This window comes from Oryza glaberrima, chromosome 7 (assembly GCF_000147395.1).
Source record: "Oryza glaberrima chromosome 7, OglaRS2, whole genome shotgun sequence".
Lineage (NCBI taxonomy): Eukaryota > Viridiplantae > Streptophyta > Magnoliopsida > Poales > Poaceae > Oryza > Oryza glaberrima.
The window spans coordinates 21,313,438-21,337,422 of record NC_068332.1 but is presented as its reverse complement, the minus strand read 5'-3'; the positions used below and the strand labels follow the sequence as shown (position 1 = coordinate 21,337,422).

The 23,985-nt window shown below is 43.7% G+C and overlaps 3 protein-coding genes across 4 annotated transcripts; 2 read left to right on the top strand and 1 right to left on the bottom strand.

Moving 5' to 3' along the window:
• Positions 1–2,587: 2,587 nt before the first annotated feature.
• LOC127780736 (protein EFFECTOR OF TRANSCRIPTION 2-like) lies at positions 2,588–5,630 on the top strand. Its single transcript, XM_052307690.1, has 3 exons — positions 2,588–2,801; positions 2,975–3,349; positions 3,897–5,630. The coding sequence occupies exons 1-3, from the start codon at positions 2,712–2,714 to the stop codon at positions 5,298–5,300; spliced, it is 1,869 nt and encodes a 622-aa protein (XP_052163650.1). The 5' UTR covers positions 2,588–2,711; the 3' UTR covers positions 5,301–5,630.
• Positions 5,631–6,185: 555 nt separating this feature from the next.
• On the top strand, positions 6,186–7,389 carry LOC127780375 (uncharacterized). Its single transcript, XM_052307277.1, has one exon. The coding sequence runs from the start codon at positions 6,321–6,323 to the stop codon at positions 6,900–6,902; it is 582 nt and encodes a 193-aa protein (XP_052163237.1). The 5' UTR covers positions 6,186–6,320; the 3' UTR covers positions 6,903–7,389.
• A 688-nt stretch (positions 7,390–8,077) lies between these two features.
• LOC127779402 (SUMO-activating enzyme subunit 2) lies at positions 8,078–14,765 on the bottom strand. Of its 2 annotated transcripts, none has more exons than XM_052306148.1 (11): positions 14,518–14,765; positions 14,315–14,419; positions 12,841–12,924; positions 12,494–12,712; positions 11,529–11,630; positions 10,251–10,694; positions 9,941–10,170; positions 9,663–9,756; positions 9,392–9,574; positions 9,154–9,251; positions 8,078–8,675 (listed from the first exon to the last, which is right to left on the bottom strand). In XM_052306148.1, the coding sequence occupies exons 1-11, from the start codon at positions 14,563–14,565 to the stop codon at positions 8,363–8,365; spliced, it is 1,920 nt and encodes a 639-aa protein (XP_052162108.1). In that variant the 5' UTR covers positions 14,566–14,765; the 3' UTR covers positions 8,078–8,362. The 2 variants fall into 2 exon arrangements, with proteins under 2 accessions (XP_052162108.1, XP_052162109.1); XM_052306149.1 differs by having other exon boundaries at positions 14,315–14,404.
• Between the last annotated feature and the right edge of the window lie 9,220 nt (positions 14,766–23,985).

The following is a 23,985-nucleotide window of genomic DNA, read 5'->3' as shown; positions in this document are numbered from 1 at the left end:
GCCGGCCGGCTGGCCGGCGAGGCGAGGCGGCGCCTGGCAATTTTTTTCTTTTTTTTTTTTTGGAGAATCTGAGCTGAGATTGTTGTATGATGTATTTGATTTGTGTGAGATGTGAATATGTGATTGAATTTTGTAGAAGTTGTGATGTAATTTTTTTTTAGATTTTGTGATGTATTTGAGATGATCGATTTGTGGATTTGAAGGCAATTTGAGGATGATTGTTTTGGGAATTTAGGGACGGGATAGGGCTAAGGTGAAATCAATATATTAAAAATAATGAAAAATAATGAAGAGAAGAAAAGAATAAAGAAGCAACCAGATCTGCCTCTTTAGTTCCGGTTGGTAAGATAAAGTTTCTTTAGTACCAACCGGGACTAAAAATCGATTTTTACTCGGTTATTTCACACGGGATTAAAGATAGCGATCTTTAGTCCCGGATTCGTAGTCCCGGTTGAAAAACCGGGACTATATAGGGGTTACGAATCGGGAGTAAAAACCACTTCTCCACCAGTGTGTGAACAGCCATCTGCCGCTAGTGGCCAACTGAGATTTGATGCTGATCTAGAAGGAGCTACTACTATATCTCCTTGCATATATGCATGTAGTTTCGTGTATGCACTGGATATAATATATCTTATTAATATTGTCCAGCTCATATATGATTATATGCATCCATATATGCATGTATATCATTGGATACTGAGTGTAGGATGGATGGACTGCTACTGCTACTAGCCACAACAGATGCGCTGATCGAGCATTCTAGTGAGTCATCCATGCACTCACACTAGTGTACAGTGTACGTATATGCACATATCAGTGTGATATTAGAAAAAAAAAATTCAAATTTCAATTGAATTGTGTTGTTTGAAATTATTAATTTAAATTTGATTAAATTCTATGCGTTGGAAATATTAATATTTACATTATTGTGATATTAAACTAAACATAAAAGATGGATTATAAGATGAAATAGAGGAGAAAAAGAAATAGGGGCTAAGAAATAGACGTTGTTGCTGGAGTTAGAACCATTCTTAGAGTCCTGAGGAAATGGGGGCAGCTCCCATTTAACCTTTAGGGACTTTAAAATAGGAGCTATTGCTGAAGATGCTTACCAATTCAAGTAAAGCAATAAAAGTCTCTATAGGACCCAAGGTAAAGAGAGAAAATCCTGTTGTGGACATGGCTTGGACCTAAGACCTGAACACATTGATTGCCTAGACTCATCGCCAGGCCTCCCCATCATGGCTATATTATTTTTAAACAACAAAACTCATTTCTATCTTTATTTCACAAAAGCTACAACAATTATTACAGATGTTACAACCTTGCAGGTCGAACAACTGCGAATTACAAAATCGTAATTTGAAAGCATAGACAACAAGAAAACTATTTAGAACACCAACTTAAAGCATAGATAGCACATATTGTTAAATATCCATATATGTTTGACAAAATATGCATAACCATTGTTGCCTCAACGGGTTGCAAAACAGTTATTGTCTTCTCCTGAAAACACCAAGGAAACAAATTAAAATATCTTAAATCAGCGACCGATTATTGTGCCGATCGAATTTCGCGTACATCACCATCAATGATTGACGTTAAACCATAGTGGAAGATAATATCGAAGAGTAAATAAAATGTAAATCGTCCACTCACCCAGATTCTACTAGTAGAAATAAACAATTTTTTTAATTGATTGAGGTTGGCCACGAACCAAACAAGCTATATATATATGTGTAAGTTCGGAACTAGGAAATTCATGTCCGTCGCTGGTTACAGAAAACATGCTACATCATGCATGTCTTCCATGCAAAATGGGGAGGGAGAGACAAACTATCATTTCAAACTTCAAAGTGCTATATGAGGGACATGGGGAATTCATGTCACCAATTTTTTCTCAACATGTTTCTCCCTCAATTTGAGGCAAAAGAAGAGAATGTGCCCCCTTTAATTCCCCTGCGAGGAAAATATGTAATGAAAACCACATTATAGTGGAAAAAAACTAAAAATTATCATAGCATAGAAAAATGAATGTCTCGGATTATTTATGTCATTATGAGTAAAACTTTTATTCATATCGACGTAGACAAATCTCATACATATATTTCTACATCCTACAAAAGTTTTAAGTTTTCACTACATATTTTTCTCTAACAATATATAGTGAAAATCTACCACAATTATTACCGCACGAGTTGTACACAGTCACACTATAGCTCGAATGGCTTGGACACTTAGAGTACCTGACAAATGAAACCCCCTTTGTTTTTCCACCACTCTTGATCTGGACTAGGATTTATCAAACCGTTTGAGGTGGGGTTACCGTCACCCCGCAGTTTGGCGATTACCGCGCGGTTATCACGAGGTATATCGTGGTTTCCAAAACTGAAAAGTTACCACATGTGATAATCACAATAACCATACGGTTTGGTAAACCCTCGTCCGGACCATCGGATCGTCAATCCAACGGCCGAGCGCACACGGCAAAAGCTGTTTCCCCAACCCCAACCAAACAGCGCCCAGGCCCGGGTCGGATCGAGCCGCGGGCTCACGGCCCAAACCCAGCCCAAAAGAGAACCCGAGATTTTCGAAAAGCGACGAGCCCCCGCTCCCGGCGCCGATGCGGCCGCAGCGGCGCCGGCGGCTCCGGCGGCGCTGAGACTGAGAGCGCACCACTCCGCAGCCACAGGCGGACCGGATCGACGATGCCTGCGGCCTCCGCCGCCGTCCCAGCGAGGCTGAAGCGGGAGGACTACCCACGCACCAAGCACGACTCCCTCTTCTCCCCATGGAAGGTTAGGTGCCCCTTGCCAACCCGCCACCGGCGCAGAGCTGACGAGATCTGATCCGGTGGAGTCGAGTTGAACTCCCCGGGTTGCCATCTACCGCCTCCGATTTCGTTGCCAGTTCTTGAATTGATTTGGATCTGATTTTTGCTCCTCGATCGAATTCCCCAACCTGGTTGCAGGTTCTTGTCGGGCCGTCGGACTGGGAGGACCACGCCGCCGGCAAGGAAGGGATCCAGAGGTACAGGGTGCTCAACCTGCCGGAGAACTTCCCTGGCCTCTACGAGCTGGGCGTCGCGAGGGCCTCCGACGAGGGTATCAGGGCGGCTCGGCGGTGGAATGGATCCGGTGGTGGTGGCGTCGTCGTCGTGTACCTCGGGCAGGCCGACAGCGTCAGGGCGAGGCTCCAGCAGTACGGCCGGACGGGATCGCACTTGGACGCCGGGAACCCACCGCCGTCCGCCGGCGAAGCGGAGACGAATACGCGGGCGACGGGGAATGGGTTGTTCAGGGAAGTTTTCGTCAGAGGCTACTCCTTGGTGTTCCGATGTGCTCTGGTAAGTGCAAAACTGCTTTCCATGCTCGTTTTTTGTTTCTTCAGATAAGAAATGGATCCTTGAACAGTTGAACTGTACCGTTCATGTGGAGATCAATAATGGCTTCGTGTCCGAATAAATTGTTGAGTGAAATAAATAGAAGTTGATGGTCAATTGCCACAAATTTTGAGATTATACCATGCCCAAGTCTGAAGTTTGAAGAACTGAAAAATGCATTTTGTCTTCAGCACCAGCATTGTCTATCATGTAGTCTACACGAACAGCTATCCGATTTGTTACGCTTTGCTCATGACAAATGTTTGGACACTCAGATTCATCTTATCACTTTTAATAACTAGTTAAGATCTTTGGTCTATCAGAGTATCCATGATGGATGGAGTGTATAAGTACTATATCTTTAGTAGCTTTTGCAAAAGCAACGGGGTCAACTATGAATATTATGTGCCCTAAAAAAGTTATGAATCTTATGACATAAATTCCACTTTTAGCAATTAGCACTGGATTTCGTTTTTCTTTTCTAATGTGTCTTTAATGTGCAAATAAACAGATGGGTAACAAACAAGAAGCTGAGAAGACTGAGGCTCGGCTGCTTAGAGTGTTTGATTACGCATGGAACAAGCTTCAGAACGGTGGTCTTCGCCGTGAAGAAATACTTATCAAGTTAGAACAAGGGGCAGTCAACAATAGATCATCTCTGCTTAGCAGAGTTCGGCACTTCAAACAGGAAGTGTTCAGAGAGAAAGCAGGTATAAAGATAAGCAGAAATGGGTCTGTTGATGTCTCATCTGGCATTATGAAAAATATGTTCCCAAGAATTCGAACATTTGTTGGCTTCAGACCTCAGCTAGTTAACTCTGGTGACAATGTTGACAAGGAAATTGGCATTCGCTGGAAAAATACATCTGAAGGTAACAGTTATGGCAAACAAGCACGTCGAAGTTCTGAAGGATACAAAGTCAAAAGAGTCAATGTTATAAAACGAAGAACTATGCCAGAACAAGATTCTAACGATGTTTGTGGAGTGATGCTGGAAGATGGCTCCTCTTGTCTTGATCATCCAGTACAAGGAAGGAAGAGGTGTGAATTACACAAAGGTAGAAGACTAGGAAGAATCACAGTCAATCCTAAAGGCTCCTCTTGTAGCTATTCTTGCCAAGTTGAGATTCCAGTTGTTGAATCCATATCTCCACTAACTGAAAATGAAAGCGAGTCAGATCAAGCACAGCAAACCAGTGAACTCCTCTCCAAATTTTTGCCAGCAACAGTGAAAAAATCATCAAGACCATGGTATAGCTTTGAAGCGAAAGAAATAAAAACTGGAGAAGCTCCTATAGAAGATGGAAAACAGGAAACCTCTGAGGTCATTGATATCTGTGAAGCCAAAAAGAGTGACAACTCTGCCTGCACCAACAAAGTAATTTCAGGAAGTAAAAAATGTCAGCTGCATAATGGTTGCAAAGCAAAAGAGTTTGTTTCATCTCGAGTCATTGATTTGCTCCAGAATGAAGAAAAGGTCAAAAGCATGACAGTTGACAAGCTCAGTGGGGAGGAGATTTCTCATGGTAAATATCAGTCCCAAGAGAATCAGCCTTCCGGAAGAATGTGGTTTGAGCTGATCAAATTGCAGAATCCTACCAGCACACTGTCATCCAAAGGCCAGGGACGTCAGAAAAGAGTGACAGGCAATGTCGCAGCTATCTGTGAAGCGTTGACGGACAACAGATGCCGTGAAACAATACCAATGGCAGGAAGAGAAAGATGCGATGCGCATGAAGGAATAAAGGTCACCGATGCTTCCTCTGTACCGTTTTCCGGAAGCTCAGGATGGCCATCAATCTGTGGTGCTCGAGCTTCGGATGGTTCTCCTTGTAAGAATCAGCCAATTGCAGGGAGAAAGAGATGCGCGATGCATAAAGGCCAAAGAGCATGTCGGACCCCCTCAATCGACTGAGCAGACATGATATGAATGATGCTCAATTGCTTACGTTCATTCAGTCATTTGTTGTAATAGCATTTTCAATAAGGAAAAGTAAACCAAAGAAAGCTGTTTTCTTGCCCCGAGTTTTGATTGGTTATTCGTTGCTGCTTGTAAACCAAAATAGACAGTCAAACAAACCATGTAACTTGATACAACTTTTTTTAGGGACTCAACCTCTATTACCTGAACATCGCGCATTTGCCATCTAATGCACCATAGGGCATTGGTTATAAACTTGTGCTTTCAAAGTGCAAAGAGATACACTCTTCCAAATTCCAATCAATTTCATGATTATTTGATTTTGTACTTCAAGCAAGATTGTAGAATTTCATACAATGCTGGTGTTTGAAACTCATGTAGATGAAGATGAAGATTAAATGTTTTACGCAAAACGAGTTGTTAATAACGTATGATGAATTGAGTTTTAATTATTACAAACTTGAAAATATATTTATCTACGGAGTTGCTAGAAATATGGCGCCATATGCTACAGTCGATTTTTTTTCAGCCACTTACACAGTAGTTACACCTCATTTACGAATTTACATACTATATGTAATTAGTATGTAATTTTCGAATTTACATATGTAATTTTAGTACTTACATATGTAATTTTGAGATTTACATTGTAAATACACTAAAATTACATATGTAATTTAGGGACTTACAATGTAAATACATACCGACTATTTTTTGATGAAAAATATGGCGCCATAAATATAGCTACACCCTTTATCTAATATTTTAGAGCAACTTCTTTATATAAAATTTTCTAACATAACTTAATGTTTAGCAGTTTGAAAACCGAGCCATGAATTTCTGAGCAGTGAATGAACCTTCACCATGGGGAGAGCGCGGCAGTAGCAGCAGTGGACACGTCGATTTCGCAATTCGTGTCCTCCAAATCCAAATTGGTCGGGGGAGAGGAGCACGCGAACGCCTTCCTCCTCCCCCTCCCGCTCGATCCGCTCCACCCAATTCGCACGCAACGACATGATGCTGCCGCCGACGCCGACGCCGCCGCCGCACCTCCCCCTCGCCGCCTCCACGGCCGTTAGCTTCACCCCGCGCGCCGCCGCCCAGCGCGGCCGCGGCCGCCGATCGAAGCCCAAGCCCAAGCCCGTCGCGTTCCCGCCGCCGCCGTTGCGCCGCCTCGTCTCGTCCTCCCTCCGCCGCCTCCTCCCGCGCTCGCGCCCCCTCACCGTCCTCTTCTTCGGCGGCGGCGGCGGCGGTGGGGGATGGTTCGGGATGGGGGGAAGGGGGAGGAGGAGGAGGGCAACACCGGCGGAAGAGCTCGCGGCGCTGGCGCTCTCCCTGGCGCTCGGCGACAAGCTGGCCGTCCTCGCCGACTACTGGAACGCGTCGGGCCTCGGCGAGGCGCTCGGCGTGTGGGCGGTGGTGTGGAGGAGAGGAGGAGGGAGGAGGAGGCGAGGCGGCGGGCTCCGGCGGCTCGCGGCGCTGCTGCTCGGGATCGCCTTCTGCGCCCTCGTCTGCCATTTGAGGGGCGCCGCGCTCGTCGACGGCCTCGCGAGGACGGCCGGTGGCCGGAAACTAGCGCGGATTTTCCTGCATTGATTTTTTTGTTGATTGATTGATTGATTTTTGTTTCGAATTCGTGAGACGAGTGTTTTGCCCTGAATTGGGGAATTGCGGCGTCAGAGTTGTAGGTTTCCTCTTGTGGATGGGGTAGTGTTCTTGGAATATTGATTCAATTCAACTGTGATATGATGATCGCATTGCTGAATGGAAGATAGAAAACGAGATGTTGGAATACTAGTATACTTCGTAGAGATTCAATTCAATTTTTGATATATCTGTTTTTTATCGCAATTCGGTTTTAGTTTCCTTATACTCAGGTTTGGTCGATTTCTAGTTGAAAATAATTCTAGTTTCCTTATACTCAGGTTTGATCAATTCCTATTAAAAAATTGAGCCCTACTGTGTTCCCTTGTGTTTGTGATTTCATCTTCGTTTGTCTCAAGTACTCCATAGGTCTACTTTCAGCTTATCTGTGGATCAGTTGCCTTTGCACAACACTTCCAAAAATACAATTTCTGAAAAATAAACTTTATCCATCAACATTACTACCACTCATAACATAGGAGTGATATTTTAATTTTACCTTACAAATATAAGGAGATCATCACTCAGATTTCATCCACATTTCATCTGAAAGGAATTCATCTTAGGATCAACGTCTACTTGAACCTAATATAGATGCTTATCATACTAATCAACTTTAATTGTGTTCTATGATGGATGGCTGAGGAGATGTACTTATTCGAGTGTAGTACATGGATTAACTATTATACCCCTCTATTCCACATTATAAGATGTTTTTCACATTATAAGATATTTTGGATTTTAAATAGATTTATACCTGAACCCATATGCATCTAAAATCATATGGATGTTAGTGATAGACAAGGGATGAAGAGGTAACAGTATTTATTTATATATAAAGTTCTTACACCAGAGTCAATTGATGCATTAAGCGGAAAAGAACTGGGCCGGATCTGCATCTCTCAAGACCTAATGAACGATATGCATCTCTTAACGGGAGAAAACTCTGCAGGAGAAAATTGCTGTTGCTTATAACACGTAGCACAGGTGGGAACTGCTTTCTTGTGACGTTTGAGGCTTTGAGCACTATATAGAAGTCTAAATCCACCAATGTATTCCTCGTATCAGGGCAACGGAACCATGAAAACAATCAGAAGATATATCACCGCATAGCAGAAACGAAAAAGTAGACAAGAACATCACCATTGCTCCAGTCTAGACAAACACAGGTGCAGCCTTACAGCTGACTGTCAGCAGGGCATTAGTTACTCCTGTGCCTAAACGCTACAAATTACATTCCTAAAGTACCGTATCTAAAGCAAAAAAATGACCCTGAGTACGCTCACTGATACCTCAGTGTTATCAGCCCTAAACATCATTAAGTTACAAAAGATGTTACGTTGGAACAATGTGTTAGCCATAATAGCGGAAGTCAACCGCTGTTATCCCTGGAACAGATACCGTAGGTGTTGCTATTGCAATCTCTTTTTCTTGGCTAACTTTGGGTTCTCATCAAGCATAACAAGATCGTCGTCATCGTCATCTTCGACAACTTGAGCACTACTGGATGCATCGCAATTCTCCTTCAACTCTAAAACCTCATCCAGCTTGCGCTTCATTCCAGGTTTAGTGGATATGTCCTCAACAATACCGTCAGCATAATCTGCACCAGATGAAGAAGCAACCGACTGGTTTCCCCCATTACTCGTAACTTGCTTCTCCACTGGAGCAGACCATCCAGATAGAACCATTCCATCAGGCTCTTTTTCTTCATCAAACTCGTCCCTGTAATAATCACTGAAAAATCAGTCTACCCCCTTGAAAGAGTAGGCAACTGTATGTGTACACTACGACACTATCATAACATATAGCTTCCAAATCTGCATAGCACAGCATTATAAGCTACTGTATATCCATGTAATGGAATGAGCCAAACAACCTTACATGTTAGAACAAAGTTATACGTAGAGGACATTTTATGAAACTAAAAGTTGTGACATCATAATACTCTGCAAATGATAACTATAGTGAAAAAGGTGAAAAACCACTGGTCCATGTATAGCAAATTAGTAGCAGCTCATTTTCACTTGTGCAAAATTGTCTGTTTTTAGTTTACATCTGGCAAGATCCCAACGTTTTGAGAAGATAGTTGGACGGCAAAGGATTTCTCTTAATTGAAATATATGTGAAAAACATTAGATAAGTATCATTTAGAAAGACCTCCCATATGCAAACAGATCAGCATACATGGTTCATAGGTTACCTGTGTTTAATGTTAATGCTGCATGACAATTCCTGCTGAAAATCCTCAACAGTAAGCTTTGTGTCATTAACAACTGGAGCTGGAAGTTCAGCCAAGACCTGTAATAACCAGACAAAGCTCAGTTGGCAAAAAATGAATAGTATTTTAACAATGTTGCAACTGCAAGGACCATAGCTTAGAAAGAAAGAAATTCCATGGAGGATATAATTTCACTGCTTTGAAGGGGGAAGGTTAGTACCTTTTCAAGGTTTAGAGCATAATTTGCAGCCTCATCTTCCTCTAAGCCCTCACCATCCTCAAAAACAAGAGTGGAGCCAATCATTACCAATGGGAGGTTCATCCCAAGTTTGCTTTTTATAATCTTCTCGATGACCTCCCTCAGCTTTGTTGTCTTTGTGTTAACCTCCAGAAGAAGAGGGGTCTGATGCATTCAGTAGCAGTTTTGGGTCAGACTTTAAAGAAAGCGAACAAACATACGAATATCATAGCCCAAGAAAGTGCAAAAATACCTCTGAGCAGACATAACATGATTTATTAGGCTCAAACGGCTCGATAGGCATCAAAAGCATCTTCCTTGAAGGGTGTTCAAGACAATATGTCATTCTGTAAAATTGTTAGCCAATGAAGTGCCATTAAATTCCAGAAAATTGGCAGCACCTTAGAACTCTCTGGACATTACCATATCCAGAAGACCAGAGAGCAGGTATTTTAGCTTAAGTTTACTATCTTTAGGAAAAAAAAGTACATGCTACAACAATGACATGAAACAAACAAAGAGCCTAGTCACCTATATTTTTTGTAATCACCATGGAGGACTTTTATTGCTTCAATAACAATCAAACCAGCTATTATAGCATTTGTTGTTGCCACAGCATGAACTATGTTTCCAGCAACACCTTTAGCTTCAAAAAGGCTATGCAGAGGTATTCCAAAAGAGGAGGCTCTGATATTAGCTGCAGAAGTAACAAACTCAACAGCCAACTGATCATCCTTGTCAAATACTAAATTCCCTATTTCCTGAAAACCAGAAGAGCAAAATATCTCAGATGGAAGTAACTTTAAAGGTTACATAACCTAGATCCGAATAAAATACAAACCTTCTCCCTTTTTTCAAAAAATAGTTTTAATGCCTCCAAAAATACCCTTGAATTATCAGCAAGGCTCCAAATTTCTTGTGGGTTCCTAAGACCCAAAGAGACCATAGCAGATGGTTCTTCCTGCTCATTATTGATGTCCCGTGAACTACCATTTTGCCGAATAGCTTCTTCAGGTAATGTATCACGGATGTATATTGGATTCGGCCTTCTTCGATTCTTCCAAGTTTCCTCATTTTCTAAGGCCACTTCGATGTTGTAACCAAAGACATGATCATAAATTCTCCTAGCATATTGATCAAGATCTTCATCTGCATTTCTTTCAAATACATCTGATTTCGATGTGCCGCTTTCATTTGAACGGACATTAAGATCATTGTCCTGGTTTTTATCCCCAAACATTTTTGCAAAAAGCAACTCCTTTGCCCAAACAATGCAGTGAACAAACTGTGAAAAGAAAAAGTCAGTAATGAATTCTAACACTAAAAACTGATCAGAGCAGCACAGTGCTTGTTCCAAATGGTCAAGTTCACAGAGTATTCCCACAAGAAGTCAAGTTCAGATTTTTAATTACAAAAAATGCCATAAAGCGGAGTGTGTGCTTGTTAAAAGAATGCCTTCTGCATATTGAGGATTTTCAAGTTATGTATGGATTAGAACACTTTTAACAGTGAGATGTCCATAGATTTGGCTGGGAGAACTGAAGATATGGAGAGCATAGGAGAGATAGCATCTTCTTTCTTTATTAATTTGTCAACGTGACCTGCCATTTTGGATATTGACACAGTTTCCAATGCACACCTTGACAACTACTTAGTCTATTTACCTCCTCCAGTCCAGTCGCAAATAGGTGGCCTTTGGACACTGGGGGGATCCTTCAAAACTACTTTGACTAATAGACTCCATTATATTTATAAAATAAGGTAAAATTATAATGTTACAGAGGTACATTTTGGACAGATTTGCACATTTTGTTGCTGTAAGCCCAATCTGAAAATCCAAAGATACTGATAGCTGTTTTTTATGAAGTTTGTTCGCATACTCCAAAACATCAGTTTATTGTAACTGTATAGACTATACATTAGTAAAAGAATACAAAAAGATGTGACGAAATACCGTATTATTAATACAAATAAAAAAATATCCCTATGTGGTAAGTTCTAATAATATGCCCACAAGTGGTCAGATTTTTATAGGTTTGCACTTTGACTAAGGGCATTCCAAACTAATATTTTCACAGTAGAGGGATATAATTAGGAGGAAAGTGGGACAAAAGGAAACCTTAGATGGAGTGCTTGTAATTGTGCAGACAGGGTATGACTTAGGGACAGGCTTTGGTTGACATTCATAACATTCTGTTTTACCTTTGACATGAACAGTAACCTGCAAAATATGGAATGGAAATAATTTTAGAAGAGAATTAACTTGAAAATATAGACTTAGCTTACTTGGCTGTTTTGCTCGTGAGACAGAGGGATTCAACCACCTGCGGCCTAATATAATAATAAACAGAATAATTTGACCGAGGTCGATTCATCCATTAGTTAATTTAGTGAACACTGGTAGCTTCTTTCAGTTAGTTGTTGACATATACGTGATAAAAAAATAAAGAAGATGATTTAAATGACACTATTGTTAAGCCCAGAATCTAGATTCTAGACCACAAAAAACCCATCATGCACAAGATAATAAACACAATACATCAAGGTACACAAAAGAACTCTTCAGCTTTGCCTACCAGAGTCCCATGCATCACAGGCCAACAAATGATATGCATCATGTATTCATGTGCACTTCAAAAGTATGTAATGTCTGTATGCAATGTACGTAACTACCTAAAAGGTGTGCAGCTTATATGAACATGCACCAAATATTGGCCAAGCTACCACCAGGAGTTGATTTGAGCTGTATAAGAGTTAGATTGTAAATAAGGCTGGATAATGTCTAAATGACCATATTATTTTAGGAACTTTGTGGAGAAGGTAGAAAACCAGTTCTATGATCAACATTAGATAATTTGCACTAAAACGGCCTGATTAAGTAACAACCACACTTTCCCTCTGGACCCACATGATCACAGTGAACAATGGTAAGTGCACAAAAGATACTCAACTAGAAGGCCGTATGTCTGGTAAATCTTATTAACCATACAGATTACGAAGAAGATAAGCCAGAGTGTATTATATATCCGTTCATACATGCAGAAGAGTTACGGGGACCAGAGCAGTGGTACTTTCTTAACTCACCTGTCCCAAAAACCCAGTTGTCCCACTTTCCACCAAAGGAACTTCAGCAGCAAGGCAAAGGCGATTAACATGACGCCTAGCGTCCAAATTATCAAGGCCATTCAGGACTACATTAAATTGCTTGAAGAACTCAACATTAAATTGAGCGTCCTTTACATTTGCATGATATGATGTTATATTGATATTTGGCCTAAATTTCAGAACAGCATCACGAGCAACCTGACAAGATCAATGACAAAAACAGAATAAGCAGCAGCAATAATAAGGTGAATACAACAAATACATACATAATAGAAAGCTCATATACAACTATGTTAATCATATCAACATATAGAAATGTAACTTACATGGGCTTTTGACTGTCCAACATGACTCTGCCGAAATAAAAACTGCCTGTTCAGATTGCTCACCTCAATTGTGTCCAAGTCAATCTGTAGAGAAAAAGATCAAATTCCTTGTGTACAACACTTTGAGAGGAAATCAAGATATTTTTTTCATTAGCTCCATCAACACCAAGGGAAAATGACCCTTTGACAATGTAATGTAAACTAGTATGTCAGAAGCAAGAAACGGATCAGTGAAGAAAAAAAACGAAAAGCAGATAAAATATGAAAAGAAATGAAAATAATAGACGAGGATTTAATTTATCTCCCAGTAACATACTGACATGTGGTCCTGGAAAAGGTTTTATTTCCTTCTTTGTAAACATAACTACAAACGTCAGTCCAAAAAAGAAAATCATCAGAAATCAATAGCAGCCAAGTCAGCATTGTGTGGATAACAAACTTAGGTGCCTCAAATACCATTTCATTTAGTTATGGATACCTGAACAAAGAATACACCGTGTCTATTTCCAAACTGGTCCAAGTGCAATACATCAACCTCAAAAGAAGTCATGTGAATGGAGGCTTTCATATCAGCAGTGAACGAAACAAGGGCAGCAGCATAACAGTTCATCTAAGAGTAAGAACCTAGCAACAATTCTGTTAGAATAGGTGTCGAATATACTAGTTCTATTTGGTTACAGTTGGACTTGGAGTTGTAATAGGTGTTAGGGGGTGGAGTTAGAGTCGAACTCTGTAACCCGGCATCTCTCTTAAATAGAGAGGGGCGCACCACAATGTAACCATGGCGACTACAATGTAGCGTAGACACGCAGGGAGATGATGGCGGCGTGACCATGGACTCGTAGCGGCTAGGAGCTATATTGGTTGGGGAGGAGCGCCCATAATCAGAGCCTCGGGGATGTAGGCTTCGGCTGAACCTCGTTAACAAATATCGTGTGTTCCTGTATCGTCATCTGGCGTGTCTTGGGCGATCAATGACTGAAGCGATCGGGAAGGTTAGTCGTCGTTCCGCTATATCGACTAACTTTTATAACAAATTCTAACAAGAATGACCTACACAAAACAATCCCTGCCAAGCATGGTTGCAAAGAATACTAAAGTTCCTGACGGATTGTTTATTCATGGTTCTAATTGGTGAAACAATAGACAATACACAAAGCTACTGATTCACAAAAAAACTAAGAAATACTGAAACATCAGCACTAAGTAAAAAACTCCAGATAGACACCGGATAACCCACGCATACTCTACACAGTGCCCACTTGTCAGCTGGGGTCAACGCTATCCTCCAATCCCTATCACAGATCCCGCAACTACCTAACTGGAGACACCCAGCAATCCACGTGCATCTACCTAGATGATACCAGAGCTCAATTCACGAAACATGGCTAAAACCCTAGGAACAGCTCAAATTTAACCGCGAGTAAGGGGATGAAGCAAACACGTAGCAAGCCAAAAAAAAAAAAAAACTTACGATGTGAATATCGCGGAATCCGGAGAGCGCGAGCGTCTTGAGCAGCTCGCATCCTATGCCTCCGGCGCCGACCATCAGCACCTTCGCCGCCTGCACCCCAAATAACTACCCCCCGAATCAGTCCCCCCAAAACTCCACCAACAAAAACGCCCAAACCGGGAGATCCCCTACACCCCCCACGACGCCAGCGGCGGAAACCTCACCTTGACGGCCTCCTCCTCGGAGGCGGCGGAGGCGGGGGAGGAAGCCATGGATGGGGGAAGGAGGGAGCACGAGTGTGCGCGAGAGAGCGGAGGCGAGGGTTTTGAGGGTTTGGTTTTTTTGGAGGGGAACCGATTTGGGGGAGGGGAGTCGAGGCCGCCGACGCGAGCGAGGTGACGGCTTTGATGAGGAGGGAGGATTAGGAAGCGTCGTGGAAATTGAGGGGTTCCGTGGTGTGGTGCCGTTCAGGGTGCTGCGCAGCTTTGGGCTAGGCGGAGCGGAAGCGGGAGGGGACGCCCACCGGCTGGGATGGTAGGGCGATGGAGACCGGCGGATGGGATGTGCTCGGTGCGGTTCGCGGTCTATGGAGGGTGGGGCCTACGGGGAGGTACGTGGTTTTGGGCGAACCGGTGGCTGTTTGACCTCTTGACCCTTCTGGGCCTCCCCACCGAGACTCGACTCGAGTGAGGATCGGGTCTGTTTGGGAGCTTGCTGCTTTAGTTTCTTCATAATTAGAAGCTTTCCAGACGGTACAGCTTTTGGTTTAAATTCTAAGATGTTATATTTATAGAATCTAGAAAATAAATTAGAAGTCAGAAGTTGAAAAGTCCAGCTTTTTTAGATTTCAGATACTGACTACCAACCAGCTGCTTCTCATAATCTTAATCTCCCCAAATGGGCCCTTTGTTCGGGAGGAGCCGAGAAGAGGGCATGCAAACGATGTGTAAGTTTTAACTAATTTTTTAAAATGAATTAATATGTTTTTTAAAAACAATTGTCCTATAGAAAAATTTTTTAAAAAAACGTACCTGTCGGTGATATGGGCCCGGGAGTATTAGGTTTAGAGGGAGGAGGCTGGCCCCCGATGCCACGTGGCCCTCCCCCGAGGGGAGTCAGGCCGAGGTAGGGCGGCGGCCACTCCTTCCCAGAGACTGGATGGAGAAGGCTGCCCTCCAATGTCACGTGGCCCTCCCCCGAGGGGGGTCGGGCCCGAGGTAGGGCGGCGGCCACTCCCTGGCTGAGACTAGAGGGAGAAAGCCGCCCCAGGCGCCACGTGGCTCCCCCCCCCCCCGAGGGGGGATCGGGCCCGAGGTCGGGCGGCGGCCACCCCCTCCCGTGACTAGGGCTCGGGCTCCCCCGACCCCCTCTCTAGGTCACCACGTACGGTGGGTTAGGTGTCCGCCTCCAGGTGCCCACCTACCCGCATTTATGGCGTCCCGAGCAGTCGCGCCACGCCGCATTTAATGCGGTGTGCAGTACACTCAACCGGTCTGTGACCGGTCGAATGACTGATGGGACCCAAGATGTCAGGCGCACCATCGCGTGTGTCAGGTGACGTGCAGCCCGACATATCCCATCAAATAATGATGGTGAGAGGTTCTCATCCTCTTATCCCAGCCGGAGTCGGTCCTCCCGCTCTGGTCAAAGCAAGGCTCCCGTTTCCCGGTATAATAGGAGCCCAGAAGTCTTCACCCATTAAATGGTGACTGACAGGGGCACCCCCCGTGTCAGGCGGCAAGATTTGACAGGCCCCATCATCAAGACGACGTGTGCTTGGCTTCCCAAGTCAAGAGACAAGACATGCATTTAATGCAAAGATTATAATACTTCTCCACCGGAGCTAGGTTAGGTTGTTGGGCCCATATGGTAACCCCTTGAGGTATAAAAGGAGGTCTAGGCCTAGTGGTGAGGGGGGGACTTCCGAGCGAACTGGCGCTTGGGTCTCACAACCCCAAGCACTGGTGTTCTACATTCAATCAATCATGCACAGGAGTAGGGTATTACGCTTCATAGCGGCCCAAATCTATATAAATCTCTTTTGTCTCATCGTCTTGGAGGGGCCTAACCCCCTCAAGATCACGCAGCTCTGCTCACCAAGCCCTCGAATCTCACCCGCTGCCCCCAGCCGAACTCACAAAGGGGGACCTCACGGTTCCCTGGTGGAGGAGTTCATTCTCCGACAATACCATTTAACAGTTTAAAAGGCGTGCGTGCAGAAAATGAGAGAGTTGAGTTGAGAAAGTGAACAAAAAAACTCAGCCTAAGTACTGCTCCCTTCATTCAAAAAGAATCAACGAAATTGGATAAGTGACTCTTTCTAGAATGGACCTGAGTCCTGCTCCCTTTATCCAAAAAGAATCAACGAAATTGGATAAGTGATTATTTTTAGAATGGAGGGAGTAGACTATAGAGCGTGGAGCCAGAGGTTGATTGCACGATGTCGATAGAACTGGCGATTATTTGAATAGCAACGTCTTCACTCAAACAAACACGCGTGTAAACAGTTTCATCAAAGACCATAGAGACATACTTTATCGGTAAAATTTAAGATTATCTTAAGTAGCCAATATCTTAAAAAAAACACATGTGTAAACGGTTTTATCAAAAAAGATAATACTTCGAGCTATGTATCAGCTATGTTTGGTAAGCTCAAAGTTACCATCGGTTTAGAGTCAGTATCGGCTTCAAAGTTCTAGAATCAGCCGATGGGAGTCAAGTCGCCACGATGTCGTGTTCTTGGTGGAGTTGGATCAATCAAAGGAAGCTTATCTAGAAGAGTTCGAGTTCAAGAAGGATGCGACATGACAGTTATCTATTAATTAGGCATAGTTTGTTAGTTTCCTTTTATCTTTAGGAAAGTGTGTTTAGTGTCCGATAAGGACTTTATCTTTTCCTTTTTAGTTTCTTTCTTGTCCGACAAGGACTAGTATCTCCCTATGGGTATAAATATGTACACCCGGGGTCATTGTAATCTATCAATCTACGATCAATACAATTCGGCGCATCGCCACCCTTTTTACTTCTACTTTTGTTTTTTACGTTTCGGTGGAACTTGGCACCCGACGCGGGGCTGCATCGTCTTCGATCTCCGGCGAAGGGATAAGTCCAATGTTCCGTCAGCCCAGGCAATTGTCTCATCTACATCGGCGTCGTTCAAGGCTGCATCAGTACATTCGACCTCTTGGATTGCTCTGGTTTGGATGATATATTTACCTACCTATTTATCATATGTCTCTATTAATCTAGTCCTAGCATATCAATTTAGCTTTATCGGCTGCTTCTCGTTTTAGGGTTTCTACCGATATCGGCTAAATCGCATTGCTAGATTAGATTAGCTCAGACATCTACCACCCTAAAAATCAGTCAACGGCTTGATTGTCTAGATATTATGTTTCTTTTCATACTTAGTGCTGCATCAGTTAAGTTTTATCTACTAAGTCGTTTTTAGAACCATAATCTCTAGCCTGCTTCTTGGTTGCCAATAAGGGTTTCATCGGGGTTTCAGCCGGTGAGTTATCTGGACGTTGCATCGGCTCATAAGGATTGCACATACATATAAGTTGGATTTCGCCGATGACAACAAAGGTTTCACTGTTTAATCTAATCTTGTGGATTTCATGACATCGGACCTCCAGCCGATGTGTGCTTTAACCTTCGGATCGATGCTTATTTATCATATCATTGCTAGCCGATTGGTTTATACTGGATTATATTGTTATTTTATTGCATCATCATCAGCTGATTGCCTTTATATCGTTATCTACATTGGACATATAGCCGATTGCTTAAACCCTATCGCTATCGGCTAGTATCGGCATCGGCTATTATTGGCTACCGGCTGGAACTACTCCATCGGCTTGTCAGCCGATCGGCTGTTTTGATCTGCTGTTTACATATCTTGTCAGTTGCAGGATCAAACTGACTGGCACGCCCGCATCTCATCAATCTTTGGACCTACACAGGAGCTAAGCAGATCTCCCAGGTCGGTGTGTTCGATTTTTTCGTCAACAGAGAATTTAGAAAAGTTAGGTTTGTAGATGACATCTCATTAAACATCAATTGATTGCACATGCAGTTATGGATACGGTATTTCGAAACTTGATATGTTTAAAGAAATAATAATGAACAAGAGATATTAACCTCTTTTAGAAGATGTAGTGACAAACGCATGATTTATATACTAGAAATCGTGGCGCTCTACGTTGCACCGGTCTATGATGCCAATGAACAAAGAATAAACATAACTGCGCAAACTGGCTCCAAAAAATTACAAATTAAACGTGGAATTAAGCATGATTGCTATAACATGTTGAAGACACGTGCTGAGTACTAATTACCATTAACACGTATGCACAGAATGTTGTATGCAAGTTTGCTTTAGTACACATTTGAAAGTAGAAAAAACTTAGATGGGAAAAAATAGTTTTGGTATATTATACATCTGTACACCTCAGCAATTAAACACACGCACCGAATGGTTAAACTACCGTCTGCCACTAGCGGAACAGGATCAAATCAACTGTGTTGCATCAATGTTAAGTAGCACCGCAAAGGCGCAAACTTGGCTAGTAATCCTTCAATATTAAGAAAAAGGAGATTAATATTACTCCATCCGTCCCAAAATATAACAACTTTTAGCCCTCAGAATTTGTTCCAAAATATAGCAACTTCTCTACCAACATTCTTTTCCCAACCAATTACAACCCTCAACCATTCATTTTTCCCACCTACCTTCACTACTCATCCAATCACAACCCTCCACCACTAACTTCTACCTACTTTCTTAATAACCGTGTCCAACCCTAAAACTTCTTATATTCCGGAACAGAGGGAGTACTAAAGAGATACATAAACACGACATGTTACCATTAAACTGAACCTAACTAATCTGATAAGCAATGTAATGACCACATATATCACCCTGAAGAAGACAACAAAAGGTCATCTATATGTTGAAATAGAAGTACAATGTCAAACACATCAGTTAGCAAGTGGTAACTGCAAGAAGACGACGTTGTGTTTCCTTATAACCCATGTGAAACTGAATGAATAGTCAATGCTAAGTTTTAGGTTTGTGAAATGATATTTGTGAACTTAGCTTTATGCAAAATAACCATAGCCACTCCTTGTATTATCTTGTACATTGTTGCATTTTGTGGGGTGAATTGCTGAGTACTTTTGTACTCAATGTTACTATATATATATATATATATTAGCATAGTGCTTGAAGAGAAGCCCTTGTCAGTGCGCTTGCATACCTAACAAGATGATCGTAGTGTAGTTCCGTTCTAGGTCTCGTTCCCAGTCGACTGCTTGTGGCATGGTAATTGGGCACTTGTATTATTTTATCTTCCGCTGTTGTTCTCTGATAGTTGTTGGCATGCTTGACCCTAATATAAGCATTTAAGATATGGTTGTATTTGTATGTGAAAAACCAAGGCTTTAACCTCCTTTGTGAGGCCCCAACTGGGTTTATGCCATGGTTCAATCTTCTGCAACCTATCGTGAGCGCTCAGTACCCGCCGTTGCCTGGAGCATCGTCTTCTTCATCTCTGTTGTGAGCAGTTTGTTGTGCAGGACCTGATGGCTTTTTTCAAACTTTATTTTGTCCTTCACTGCATAAGTGTAGCCTCCAGTGTAATTTGCCCATCTTTAGGGGCTTTTATGTAAAACTGGTTGTTCACCCAGTTCTTCCTTGGTAAATCTGAGGCTTCTGCCTCTTTGTTATAAAAAAAAAAGCATTCGTGATGTGTTGTGATTCAACTATGTATGTGTGTACCAACTTCTGATCCAGAGATTGGTACTGATAAACACAGAAGATCTCCGATTTCCAAAATCGGGGTTGACAAGACAAACATTGTATCCCCTTGAGCTGTCATGTACAATATTTATTACAATTGGTTTGAAGATATCCTTGCAATATATCCACTCCAAAGCATTGTATCCCAGATAACATTTCTTTTATTTATGCTACTACATCTCATATCATTGCATCATCATTGCAATTGAGCAAGGTCAGTCTCATGTAAAAAAAAAAAGGTTATAAAATGCAAGAAGTGTAAAGGTGAAAATAATAAATCGTTACAGTTTTATTTTTCTTAAATTGTTGATTCTGTAAGGGGGATCTTTCAGATTGTTAATTATGTCATGTTCATCAAGGAGGGGATCTTTCATATTGCTGCTCATCGTGAGGGGGGGGGGGTCTTTCAGATTGTTGATTCCGTTCATCAAGAGGGAGTGGGGATGGGATCTTTCAGATTGTTGATTATGTTTTGTTCATCAAAAAGGGGATATTTCATATTGCTGCTCATCGAGAGGGGGGTCTTTTATATTGTTTATTCTATTGATCAAGAGAGAGGGGGATGGGATCTTTCATATTGTTGATTCCATTATGTTCATCATGTGGACTGCTTCCTAACTTTTTTGTGGAAAACGAATGGGTCCATTGATCATTTTCTGATAAGCTCTTTCAGGTTGTTGATTCTGCTCTTCATAAGGACCGCTTCTTCTAATGAGGTCAAAGCCTTGGATACAAATGCCGGTTCAACTTGCACATCCTTGATTACTTCTTCACTCGGGTTGTCGTAACCATAAGGTGCATCTTTCACTTGGGTTGTTGTAACCATCAGGTGCATCGTCACTCGGGTTGTTGTAACCATTCGCTGCATCCTCACTCAGGCTGTCATAACCATCAGGTGCATCCTCACTCGGGCTGTCATAATCATCAGGTGCTTCTTCAGACACCCCCCCCAATCATTGTCAGAATCCAATGGTTGTTCATCCGATAGATCCAATTCTCTGAGAATGGACTGACCCTCCATTGCGATGGCCATGGCCTCATCTACACCAACCAATTCCCATAGTCCAGGCACCTTACTCTCTCTTCGCAACTTGCCAAACACATGTAGTTCCAGTACCTTCCTTGATTCGATCGGAACATCACATAACTGAATGAACGACCTAAAACCATAAGACTCAGACATCGATCTGTTGCATCATCGAGGACTTTGATATTTGTGTCCTCTACTGTCCAACCCATCTATCTTCTCTTATCTTCTCATGCAGCATCCTTGAGACCTTCGCAACATCTTGTAACTTGGTAAGACCGCAGATCACGATCATGATCTCCCTACCAGCGCGGTTGCTGATAGCTTCTTGCAGATCCTCAAACAGAGAGGCTACTAGCGAAGCAGTAGAGGGTGGAGGCGGAGAAGGAGGAGGCAGCCGTTGCAGAAATCGCGGTGCAGATGTCCACCCAAATAACGCATAGCCGTTTTGATCCGATGCTCTAAAATCGCATTCGCACTAGTAAATTTTTTTTCTGGACATTTCAGATCTACTAACCAAGAGAGCAATCCACCACAGTACAGCTGGAGATTGCCATGTGTATCCGCGTAGCTCGTATGCCTCATGAGGCCACGTTTTAATGGGCCAAAATTTTGGTCCATATACAAATATATGCGGAATAAATTCACTTCTTATCCCTCATCTTTATGTCGAGTTTAAATTGCATCCTTGAACCGTATTATACCAGATATAGTGTGTGTCTCAGCTTACAATACTGGTGCACTTGAGATCCCAAAACATTATTATGTCCGGTTTTAGCTAATGTGGCATCAACGTGGCGCTCCTACCAAAATAAATAAAAAAATTACAATAGCCCCACGTGTCAGTGGAACATTCATCCCTTCTTCCATCTCTTCCCTTTCTCTACTTTTCCTATTTATCTCAACATGGACATCATCAATAGTAGTGGCCGATGAGCTCGAGCTTACTAGCTCCTCGACAGGAAGGTGAAAGCGGTGGTCGGCAAGGCGACGAGGAGCTTCTCACCTGGGCCTCCTCACTCCCCCTATGGCCTCCTCGATTGCCACCATGGCATGGGGAGAGAGGGGATATGAGGCGGCAAGCAGCGAAGCATCAACACCATAAGCTTCACGGTAGGGGATAGGACTGGGAGGCTGAGATTAGGATGAGGCGGATGCTGATGGTGAGGGAACCGGCCACCGGCCCATCAATTTGGTGGAGAGACCCTCTATCTCGATCTCCTTGTACCGCAACACCCAAAGCATGACCAACAACGAGACTAGTGGCACGAGGCATGGGATCTAGGAGCGTCGGCACATCGTCGCCTCACAATACGTGACCGCGGAGTGGAAGAGGACGAGGATGGGTGCGCATGGAAGGCTAATAAGGTGGATTAGAGGAACACAATCTCCTTGCAAGCGCCATCGAGACGGGTCTCCCGTAGCGCGGCACGGCGGTCGAGCAGGTCCTCCTCTTTGGGTAACTGCTCAAGAAGCAACCGGTGCGTCCCGTTGGATTGGGTTGCTGGGATGCCGTGGGTTCGCTGCAGGGGGAGCGGGAGTTCCACAACGAGTTCGCCGTCGCGTCCCACCTTCTCGCGTTGTCCTCCGCACCGGGATCTCCTCCTGTCCCCGCCGCCGCCGCCAAGCCGGGTGGGAAGGGGCGGGACTCCATACTGCTTCCGTTCACGTACTCGATGTCGTCCGCGGCGCGGGGCGAGGGGCGGCCGCGGCGGATGATGCTAGCGTACGACCGCATACCCAACGGGTCGCTGCAGGACGCGCTGCTGGGGTGGCGCTGCCCGGAGCTCGTGGTGGAGTGGCCCCGATGCCTTGCCGTCGCTCGCGACGTGGCCGCCACGCTCCATTACCTCCACTCCGTCGTCAAGCCGCATCAATTCTGACGCAGATGAGGACGGCAAGCCGGAGAGCGGTGCGATCGCAGAAGGATGTGACGTCGATAGGGAATGTGATGATGACGCCTCTATCATAGGGGAGAGCATGATCACCACCATGGTGAATGGTGAGGGGAACCCCAAATCGCCGGAGGATGATGATGGCTTCACATCGGCATCACCGGCGGAAGCTGCATCCGCTTCTGGATTTGACCGGATCAGTGTTGAGAGCGGTATGCGTCCACCTCCCGAGCCCAGTGCCACCGCTCGCCTGCCGCTCCGCCTACCTCCGACCGCGCGCCGCTACTGAAAGAGAAGAAGAGAAAAAAGAAAAAGAGAAGGAGATTGCTGACTAGGATTGTTGACCCCACGTTTTTTCTCACTTACATGTGGGTCCCACATATTTATTTTTTATTTTTTGCTGACTAGGATGCCATGTCAGCAAAACCGGGTAGTCGATACTGTCATGGGACCTCCTTTGAACAGTTTGAGTAAGTTTAGGGGTACATATTTCTGATTTTATGGTTAAGGGACCTCAAAAAAATCTCAATATTAAGTTGAGGGATCTCCGGTGAACTTATTCCACCCACTATCCAGACACCAAGTGACCGAGAGATAAGGCTCATACAGGCATACATCACACTACTATTTGAGCCCAATGATGTGCTCCACTCTAGCAAAACAAACCCATCTGTTCCCTCCACGTGGGCCATGCTTCCCTGCTTTCTACTTCACGTACCGTCATTGATGTACACGCGCGCCCGGTGAACGCTTTGCCTAGATCGCGTATGTATGTAACATAGGCCGATCGCCACTCCACCGCCGCCTCCAAAGCGTCACGTAGAGCAAAGAAAAACCTCCGTTACGGCTCGTGGTCGCGTGCGGTGCGGCGCGACGCGACGCGAATCCACCACCGGGCGCGCGCGACGAGGCAGCGCGGCGTCATGGACGCGGCTCCCACGAACCCACAGCAACAAAAATCCAACGT